We start from the raw sequence: 11,377 nt of genomic DNA, 5'->3' as shown, positions 1-11,377 counted from the left end.
TAAGTTGTTAGCTATAGTTAGACCGACAAATCTGGGGTAACAAATGTCATAACATTCCGACGCCTAAAGAACATCGTGCAAGTCACTAGTCATTTTAGTATGGTTATAATCTCACTCACATTAAACATTAATTAAACATTTTGTTTTACCAACCAAACATCACTTCAGTGGTTTTATTTTAAGTAATAAGACTACATATCATTATTTTCCAGTACTTGTACACAATAGAGTTCATATAAGTACAATACACTATTTTCTAGCAAAGTAAGCATACATTTATGGAAAACATACACTTATACTATTTTAGAGTACAATAACATGTAAACATTTTGGTCTTAAGGCATAAGACTACACTTCATTTATTATAGAAAATATTGGATTTTCTGGAACAACACACTAACATTTTCATGAAACAAAGATAGATTTCTAATACTAAATTCTTATGAACTCACCAACTTAAATGTTGATACTCTCTTTTTAAAATAACTTGTATTCTCACAGAACCAGTAGACAGGTACACCCACTCAAGTTTTTGAGAAGACGGGGCATATTCAAGACTCGTATTTTATTTTGCTATATATTTTGGTGTCATGCAATCAATACTAAGAACACAAACGTATTAATTATATTTTCAATACAATGGATGTTGTTGCTTGTTTTACTATTATGCAATTGTTATGATACTGTACATGACGTCCTCCGCCCCCGAATATTTCCGTCGTCTCGATTTGGGGGTGTGACATTTGATATGCACTAAGCGTCTTCAAAACATGGTCTTGTAGGATAAATTTTTACCATATCGCCTCTCTGAAACTTCATTCTAGGTTGAAGGATATATAGGTTTTCATACGGAAGTATGCGGTGGGGTTCCAATGCCGATGATTCAGACATTGGTGGTATGCGGTAGGGAAGTAATGGTGGATAGGATTTTCTAATGGGGTAGTGACTATAAGATACAAGAAATAAGGGAAAGGAGACGAGGATAAGGATGGGTAGTCGTCGTTGGATGTCGGCGAGAGAGATGAATGACAAAGTCGGTGGCGGTGAAAGGGAGAAGGGATAAGACGATGAAATAGGGTAATGTCAAATGTTTATTTATTTTTAATCAATAAAAGGGTAAAATGTCGTTTTTTTAAGAATTTGACTGCTTTATGGTTAGTTTAAGAACAAATGGATGAGCGGTGTAATAAGCTTAAACTATAGGGACTGCGTTCTAACAATAAAAGTTGGACCGCATTAGCCTATTATGCCAGACCACTGGGAACATTTATGTAATGTTGTCTAATTATTACTTTATTTGATATAGAATGGATCTACAACCTCCAACCCTCTCTCCCTTCTCCCTTTCTTTCTCTCTCTATCTATATTTTTCTCTCAACCTTTGTCTTATTTTCTCTTTCTCATCTTAAATCAAAATATGCATTAACCATAAACAAACACACATATAGACACTTGCACAAATAAACCCTAGATAATCCATCTTGAGTGGAAACAACAAAACAAAAAGAAAAAAATCAAATTAATCAACAAATAATTTGAAGAAAACAAATTCAAGCAACAATTTAAAGAAACAAATTGACAAAAATAATCAAAATAGTGAATACAACCAAACTTGTGAATTAAACAAATCAAGAAATGATTTGAAGAAATCAAACTTGTGAATTAAACAAATTAACAAAATCAAATTAATGAAAAATAACCTTAATCAAGCAAATATATTTTAAGCTTATAGAGTATGGAAAGTTGTAAATATCTACAACAACGAAAATGACAAAACCACACAAAATCAATCAAATTAAGCTTATGAAAAATCTTAGATTGTAGGAAATAAAATCACACCAACTTGGAAATTATAGGAGGCAGGGGTGCAACTAAGGTTTTACAGTAACATGACCATTCTACAATCGTCTCTTATCTCTTTAAGCAACATCTCAAGACTCAATAGAAAAACTCATTCTTAATTAGAAATCAAAATCACCACCATCATTTCAAAACTATGGGTTTACTTACATAGTTGGAATCATAATTGTCGTAGACATCAACTTCTTTTTAGTTTGATGATTATGATTAAGGTAAAGGTGTTTTTGTTTCTTTTTTGAAGATTATCTATAGGGGATTTTATGAACAATTTGAATCATTTATGGTGGATTCATTGACATCATCCCAATCATTGTGAAGAATATCACTCGCCCATCATTGCTTTGTTACCGCCTCCATCTATTTATACATAAAAATGTCTTTTGGATTCCAAATTAAGTACCTAAAGGTCTGTTTCTAGAAAACAACCCTTTGATACAAACTCAATGAAGCTTGACAAAGAGAAAGGTATAGATGGGATGACATCAAATGTTTCGATCCGAAAAGTTTGTTTATGTCATCACTATTGAAAGATTTAAAGAGAGAAAAAGTATAGGGGGTGTTCTTCAATGAAAGTGCATGTATGTATGTATGTGTTTTTGTATAAATGGGAGAGAGCGAGAGTGAGACTGAGGAGAGATACGATTGGTTGGGTGGATTGGGTTGGGACCACTCTATATTTAATTATAATGAAATATTATAAAAATAGCATTGTCCACACATACGCACAATAGTTGTCCATCTACATTATAACCTAGCCCTATATATATATATATATATATATATATATATATATATATATATATATATATATATATATATATATATATATATATATATATATATATATGGCTAGGTTATAATGTAGATGGACAACTATTGTGCGTATGTGTGGACAATGCTATTTTATGAAAATTAGTAAGATAATAGGTTGTTTAGTAATGCGAATACGTTCAAACTCACACCACTATTGTTATTTTTATGCATTTTCACTAATTTTTATTTATTTTTGTTCTCACGTATTGTTTTTCACTCATTGTCATTCTGATAGAATACAACTTAATAAACATTGTGACAACATTATGATAGAATGAGAATAATTAAAAAAAATCTATAATAACCTTATAGACGATTTAATTAGTAAGAATGTGTTATAATGACAATAGTTATGTAAGATTGAACGTATTCACATTATCAAACAACATATTTTATTTGTCATTCTTACAGAATAACATTGTTCACACATCCGCACAATAGATGTCAATCCACATTTGAACATATATATATATATATATATATATATATATATATATATATATATATATATATATATATATATATATATATATATATATATATATATATATAATTGTATTTTTATCTTTGACGGAACCAAATTCGCAATTAAACTACGCACAAATAACCAAATTCATAATTTTCTCAACGATTTGCACGTTATCCAAAGAAAATGACAAACCATATAGACCCCTTTTGAAAATTTGTCTTATTATTACTTTCAATTGTTGTTCGATTAGTACCTCTCAGTCAAAGTGCAACATAAGTGGTCGGTTAGGATCATGACACTCAGACTATTTCTCAATCAAATCAACAAAGTGCAACAGTTTTTATAAGTTACCTAATTCCTAAAACTAGGCCATTTACAATACTTTATTGTTTTCCTTACTTTTATGTCCCAAGTAGTTGATTATTGACACTCTAGTTCATGAAGTTTACATGTATTTGTTACATTATTGTTTCACATAACTTTTGATTGGTATGGTAGTATTTTAAAAGTGTATATTAGGCATCAAGGTATATTTGGAAAATCATGCATGTTTGCCACATCGGAATGGAATGGTGTATTCCTTGGAATGCTGATTGTGATTCCTTCTTCTGGGTTTCACTTTCATTACATTGGAGAAGGGTGTTTGTAATTGTACATAACAAACAACATATTTAAACAACTCACTCCATTCCTTCAAGTCGACCAAACATAATATCAGAATGTAAAGAACTATTCCATTCCATTCTTTTGTGACTTTCATTCCATCATACCAAACAAACAATCCCTCAACTGCTAACGTTAATATATCACCATAAAATTGTCTGTAGAAAACATATATTGTATTTCTAAAAGATCCAATTTAGAAGATACCCCATTAGGGTTCTAGAATAACAAGGTGGTTGAAATACAAAAATCATCCTCAAACATAAACACCAGAAGCAAGGAGCAAGAACAAGGATCCAAATCCCTGCATCACAAAAACATAAAAATGAGTTGTTTGTTTTGTGATTCTTTCCATATAATAATATATTATTTACCCATAATGTAAAATATTCATATGATAAATCATTCCATTCCTAAAAGCCAACCAAACATGATATGGAATGTAATGACTCATTAGTCATTCCACTACCTTGCTTATTCCATTACCCTGTTCATTCCATTCCATTCCTTTCTCATTCCATTCCATCCAACAAAACTAGAACCTTAGAAACAAGATTGAACAGCAATTGAAAAGAGACTTACCAAAAAGACAGATGCCACTGCTCCTGTTACAACTTCTTTAGCAAGACTACGGCTTTTCCTGGAAGATGTTGCTTCATAGCTGCACAAGTTATGAAACATAGAAAAAAAATGTCGTTACAAAATTCATTTCCATGGATTATTTGAAATTTTGAATAAAAAAGAACATTAAAAGGTATATGAGTAAATTCATTTTGTCATATATCTTTGGTCTGCATATTCCAATAAGGTCTTGAAGGAAACATTGGATTCTTTAGAATCATAATTCCGCTTAGAATCTGTAATATTTGATTCTTCAAAGAGAAATTGAAGCTTCTTTTTCGGTAATCAGTAACCGAGGGGGGTAATTTAAGGATAACAAAGTCTGATTTTTGTGCTTTAAATCTATAATATAAAGTTTCAAGAGATTGGGGCTAATTAACACATCTCATCAGAATCCAATATAACGAACTAATCATGATAAAGTCGATCAAAAATGCAAACGGATTGTGAGAATAGTCAACCAGTTAAATTATCATCGTATAACCAGGGCAAATTGTCTACATTTTCTCGATACGTTACGAAATTTGACACAGAGTGAAATAAAAGTACGATCCACTTACATGAAGAAAGAAGCGGTGATGACAAGACCAACGGCGAGCATCAGCACAGCTAATGAAGGGTACCAAACGACTGGGACGGGGCTGGATATGGGTTTTGCTGATTGAACCTTTCAAATTGAAAATGAAATCGGAAAAGAGAATTAATTAGATCACAAGACGATAAGATCAATAGAAGACCTGATCGAGAAAAATAAAAACCCTAGAAATTGCATACCATTTTGGGGGTTTAGAGGACTCTAGATCTTTGATCCGCCTTCGTTTGAAAGAAACCGGCTGTGCTGAAGTAAACTACGAACAAGAAGACCCAAAACAATATAGTGAAGTTAGGTTTACATTATAGGCCCCTTAAGTTTACCAATTTTCTTCTTAAAACTCTATACTTTGTTTTTACCTCAATGTCGTCCAAAATTAATTAAGGGTGAAAATAGTATCATGTTTTATGGTCATCTTAGTAATTATTGAATTGTATCATAATTAATACTCCAAGAACATCTTAGTGCAATTATATGACTAAGAAGAGGAATTAAACGTTGTTGGAAATGGTTCGATCATAAGACGAGTCATACTTTGTTTCAATCAAGTTTTAGAGTCATGCTCTAATAATTATAAATTGTATCTTGAAACTAATTCCAAACTAAAAAAGGTTGAAAACATCTTGAAATATGTGGAGTAAAAATCTTTTTTTTAGTCTAGCACATATAAAATTGGAGTTGTGATGTTTTCGTTAATCGAGAAAATAAAAGATAAATCGAGACTTATTCTATGAAGTGTTTTCTTTTCGAGAATACACACAAACTTTTGAATATTTGTTTTAGCTCGTCAAGGAATGTTCCTTGAGAGAAAACTTATATGTCAAGAAGTCAGTAGGAATCGTATTGATCTTGAGAGTTTCAAGAGTCAATCGACAATAAACCTCTTGGTTATCACTAGCATGCGGCTTAAAGTTGATAACTTTCGTGTTTGATTGACACATTCTTATTTTTGTGCACTTCTAGATGAGTTGACAATGCCTATGACTTCTATGTTTTCATTTAACTACAAAAGCAAAAGCACGTTGGTCAGTGAAAATACGTTAATCAATGTGGGTAAGCTGCTAACAACAAGGAAGCACTGGTAGGCCCTTGTGCTACAAAAGGGCAAGAAATTTAGAATAGCGAAATTCAGTCCCTGAAGGAAAGCTAAATTTGAATTTGGTTTTGTCTTAAACCTTGTCTTATGATTGTAGGTTGGAAATAATAAATTCACATGGATGAGAATGTATGCACTCATAAAAACCTAGGTGACAAAGTTTTCGCTCTAATTCATGAGAATGATTGTGAGGAAATACTTTCGTTGATAGACTAGGTGTGAGACCCACGTATTACATGAGTTTATTTTATAAAAAAAAACTAAACAAAAAAGTCTAAACATCTGAGAAGTTTAAATTTATAAGAAAAATGAAAAAATATTGAATTATAAAAATTAAAGTGTTTTTTTTTTCTCTTTTAAATTTAAACAAATAAAAAAGATAAATAAATAAATAAAATTAATAAATCTTTAATTTAGTAATTTTGAAAATTAGAAGGAAAGTTCATTAATGAAATTGATATGCATTTATTTTTGCATTTAAATACTATCTATAATTTAATAAAATGAAAAAAAAAATCATAAAATGACATGTGGAATAAAAATTAATTTAAAATAACCACAAAATTACATGTGGCAAAATAAATGAAAATGTGACATGTGGCAAAAAGATCTTTATTTATTAGGGAGGATTATAATGTGACAATAGTCAAATTCGGGTCAAGTCTAAACCGGACAAGGTCAACGAGTCAAACCGGTCAACTCGATTAAAACCTTGTATGATAGGGTTTATATTATGTAATTACTGTATAACTCACTATTTTAATGAGAAAACACCACTTGGAAAGTTCATGTGTTTAAATATCCTTAGCATTAGTGCTAAACAATGAACAAAAACAATAAAACAATGTTGCATACTCATAGGAGTGCGTAAGATCCTAAAACATGGCACAACGGGGTCTAAGGACCTTGCATTGCGAAGCCGGACACTCTCATTCATCACACACGAAAAACACTCTCAATCGTTTTCACTCTATCTCCCTGTATGTGAAATCTCTCCCAAATCTCTCTAAGTATGTGAAATCTCTCCCAAATCTCTCCAAGTATGTCAAATCTCTCCCAAATCTCTCCAAGTATGTCAAATCTCTCCCAAATCTCTCCAAGTATGTCAAATCTCTCCCAAATCTCTCTAAGTATGTGAAATCTCTCCCACATATCTCTTTGTATGCGAAATCTCTCCAAGTATGTCAAATCTCTCCCAAATCTCTCTAAGTATGTGAAATCTCTCTCACATATCTCTTTGTATGTGAAATCTCTCCAAGTATGTCAAATCTCTCCCAAATCTCTCCAAGTATGTCAAATCTCTCCCAAATCTCTCTAAGTATGTGAAATCTCTCTCACATATCTCTTTGTATGTGAAATCTCTCCAAGTATGTCAAATCTCTCCCAAATCTCTCTAAGTATGTGAAATCTCTCTCACATATCTCTTTGTATGTGAAATCTCTCCAAGTATGTCAAATCTCTCCCAAATCTCTCTAAGTATGTCAAATCTCTCCCAAATCTCTCCAAGTATGTCAAATCTCTCCCAAATCTCTCTAAGTATGTGAAATCTCTCTCACGTATCTCTTCGTATGCGAAATCTCTCCAAGTACGTCAAATCTCTCCCAAATCTCTCTGAGAACGAGGAATCTCTCTCAAATCTCTCCCAACTTTCTGTAATCACTCGGGGCATCCCGACCCTCGAATTTGGCGAAAATAGCCCAAGAACGGAAGTCTACGCGAAAAACGGACTTAAGGAAACGAACCCTCCGAACCGAAAGTACTATTCATGAACCGAACCGAAAGCACTATTCATGAGGGTCCGAACCGAAAGTACTGTTCATGAGCTGAACCGAAAGTACTGTTCATCCGAACCGAACCATGCAAGGGAGAAAGGTCCGAACCGAAAGTACTGTTCATTACTGTTCACAACAGTACCTTCGGTTCTGGCTTCCCTTCGGACCGAACCTGCTTTCGCTTCCCACTTCGCTTCGGACTGCATCACCTCGGACCGAGCTCGCTTCGCCTTTCGCCTCCCCGCCTCAGCCTACCGCGTCCGAGCCGAGCCCCCATCTGACCGAACTTCGGCCCAGAGACCGAGCCTCGGCTGAGATCCGAAGGGTCTCGCTGGGGCAGCTCGGATTTCGCCCATTTTTGCGTGTTTTTGCGTTTTAAACCCATTTTTAATTATTTTAACATGGGATTTTCACCCAAAACTTTATTTTTAATTATAAGACCCCTAAATTAATGATTTAATCACATTTTAAGGATAAAATCTTATTTAAAAAGGAGTTGGTAAAGTACAAAAAGAAGAGTGTTGACCTCACCTAGTTATGACGCAAGTAACCCCCACACCCACTCCATGTCAACCCACACTCCTCCCCACCATACCTTGTACTTTTTACCTCCCTCACAAGCCATCTCCATGCTTTGAGAGCTGGATATTCATCCTCTCTCTCCCCATTTTCTCTCATTTGTTCTCATTTCACAAGAAGATCAAACTCCTTTCTTTCTCACTCTCTCTCTCTAGAAATCCGAGATTCAAGGGCTGATCTTGGGAGTTCCTCCACCTTTGGTAAGCATAATCCATTTCCTTTATGATTATCTCAATTATTTCCACTCAAATCATGGATATCTTACACAAACTCCATTATATTTGTGTTAGAGCTTCGAATCTTCAAGCGATTCTTCTAGTGTTCTTGGGTTGAACACTTCTCTTCTTCAACACTTATCTACTGAAATCACACAAGGTGAGTTCATACCCCTACATTTTCATGTTTTCTTAAGTTTTTAGGGGGGGAATACAAGTTAAAACACCAAGAACATAACTAAAACTTTCTAACAGCTTTCATCAGAAAAGTTGGTCTCCATTCACGGACTGTTTTGGACATCTTAAACATTTTAGTTTTCAAAACTGTTTTAGGTGCATGTAGTTCCACTTCTTAGCTTTAAAATGACTACTTGCACATCTCCATACGATTTTTCTACAATTTATGGTGATTTTTACAAAACTGCCTATCATTTCAAACACCAATCCGAACCAGTTTGTGATTATGGACTTTTTCACCTAAGTTGCAGGTCATTAAAAATCATGATAAAAATTATGGGTAAACTAGACACATTTTGGGAACTCCCAAAATTTACGGATTTAGTTTTCGACTTCGTATGGTTTTTCTATGAATTTTCAAAAACAGTGTCTGAAAATTTGTTAACAGCTTGTAATTTTTACTACACTTTGTATTGTGTTGAGCAAAGTGTATAATGTCAAGTTCTAAGTATTGAATGTGATATGTTGTAAATTTTATCATCTTAAACTGAAAATAAGTCATTCATGATAAGATTATTCATTCATTTAGAACACGTATATATACATATAAACTATAATACGCATAGTTTAATGGATTTTATAATCCTAACACCTTTTCATAAAAGAGTTCTTATATATTACAAACGTTTTGGATAAAACTATAATAGGTATAGTTTTCAATACATCACATAACACACACGTACGAGAAGGGTACATTCATACAGAAAGGTTTTACACTACCGCATACAACTTGTAAACTTGTTAACCTAAATTGTGAGACATTCTCTTTCCGTACGTCCGAGTGTGGAATATAAAATCATGTACGTTATAATCAGAGTCTCCTGGAGGGAGAACGTGATAGTTGTATATAGATCTATATTGGGCTTGACACCCCACACCTTGCTGCTAGCTACAGTTGGACCTGCAGGTCTACGGGTGATAATTGTCATTTCAGTTCTTCGACGCCTGAGAAACGTCGTGGCAGGTTCATTTAGTCTTAAGTATGATTGTAGCGGCTCACATAAGGATATAACAATACATAAAGCTTACGGGAATTTTATAAAACTTTAATGGGTTTTTATGTCGGTTTTTAAAAATCACTTTTATCTCAATAAGTACCGATATTACTGTCTACATTCGGTTTTTGGTATTTATGACTACACATCATTTGAAACCACATTTATAGCTTTAAGTATAGACGATACTTGTTATTTTCTCGGTCCTAAGACTTAGGACTACATATACATCAAGTATTAACAAACAAAAGAAGTTTCGGGAACAACATTTAATTCAAGTGCGTTTATGTCAATTTAAGCACATTTCATTTTCCTTTAATAAGAAAGGTTACTTATACATTTTGGTCATCGGTTATGTGACTACATTACATAAACTTTATAAAGAAAATATCGGATTTTCTGAATACATATCATATCATTTTTACAAGGAAGACGGTCTAATTCCCCAATAAAATTTCTTATGAACTCACCAACCATTGTGTTGACACTTTTTCAAACTGCTTGTATTCTCAGGAAATCGCTAAACAGGTAACCAAATACTTTTGAGGATGGGACGTTGAGGCGTCAAACTTATCTTATTTTGTCAACATATTGTAATTGAATTTGAAACATGTAATACATACAATGATGTAACTTTTTCAATTATATATATGTTGGTTGTGTTTACTTTCATCAATATTACCATTGTTGTTATGATACTACACATGAAGTCCTCCATCCCTGGACGTTTCCGCCATCCTTGGTTCAGGGGTGTGACATATAAGATCTAATAAAGATCAATATGGATATTGGTTGTATTAATTGCATTCTCAAATTCACAATATGATTATGGCATCTCCTTTTATATTTCGAGTTGTGAGGAATAACATGGAATTGTTTGAAATTTTGAGAGATATATATATATATCAGTCTTGATGGGTTCAAACACACACATATGTTATCCAACTAAGGTGTATAAGCTCAAGATGTCTAGCTGGAGACTTATCGAATCATCGCGTAACAGAAATATGTACTTTTGTAAGAAAGTCAAAGAGTATTAATTTCTAGAAGTCTAGTGATTTTTATGTACATGTAAAAGTTAATGGGAGCATAATTGTTATGCTAGTATTGTATGCTGATAATACTGTTCGTAGGGAACAAAGGTTTCAATTTGCAAATTGCAAAGTTTGGGAGCTATAATAGACTTAAGGAAGAGGGCACTCATACTTTGTTTCAAATATAAAGGTTTAGATCGTATAGTTTAATAGAACTTAGTCATAGACATATATGAATATCATGTTGAAATGTTTCAACATAAGACATTTGATATATGGAAATATTATAACAATAAATTGAACAAAATATCAAATCATTATGTAAGATATAATGAATCAAATCCCATATGTTTCAGATATAGGATCGATTACATATGTTATAATATTCGCTTATTCTAATTTTTCAAATGATCTGAGCATTGTGAGAAAAA

General features: G+C 32.9%; 1 protein-coding gene across 1 annotated transcript; it reads right to left on the bottom strand.

Moving 5' to 3' along the window:
* Window positions 1–3,927: 3,927 nt before the first annotated feature.
* LOC111905587 (uncharacterized) lies at window positions 3,928–5,320 on the bottom strand. The gene is made up of 4 exons (XM_023901289.3): window positions 5,201–5,320; window positions 4,987–5,093; window positions 4,388–4,466; window positions 3,928–4,109 (listed from the first exon to the last, which is right to left on the bottom strand). The coding sequence occupies exons 1-4, from the start codon at window positions 5,201–5,203 to the stop codon at window positions 4,062–4,064; spliced, it is 237 nt and encodes a 78-aa protein (XP_023757057.1). The 5' UTR covers window positions 5,204–5,320; the 3' UTR covers window positions 3,928–4,061.
* Window positions 5,321–11,377: the final 6,057 nt, after the last annotated feature.

Source organism: Lactuca sativa, chromosome 7 (genome assembly GCF_002870075.4).
Source record: "Lactuca sativa cultivar Salinas chromosome 7, Lsat_Salinas_v11, whole genome shotgun sequence".
NCBI classification, from domain to species: domain Eukaryota; kingdom Viridiplantae; phylum Streptophyta; class Magnoliopsida; order Asterales; family Asteraceae; genus Lactuca; species Lactuca sativa.
Note: the sequence above shows the minus strand (reverse complement) of the source record. Positions and strands in the feature narration are given on the sequence as shown.

Coding starts and splice junctions, on each gene's coding strand:
- LOC111905587 (XM_023901289.3), bottom strand. Junction 4,467..4,986: donor ATCACCGCTTCTTTCTTCAT/GTAAGTGGATCG, acceptor TAACTTGTGCAG/CTATGAAGCAACATCTTCCA. Junction 4,110..4,387: donor CAGTGGCATCTGTCTTTTTG/GTAAGTCTCTTT, acceptor TTTGTGATGCAG/GGATTTGGATCCTTGTTCTT.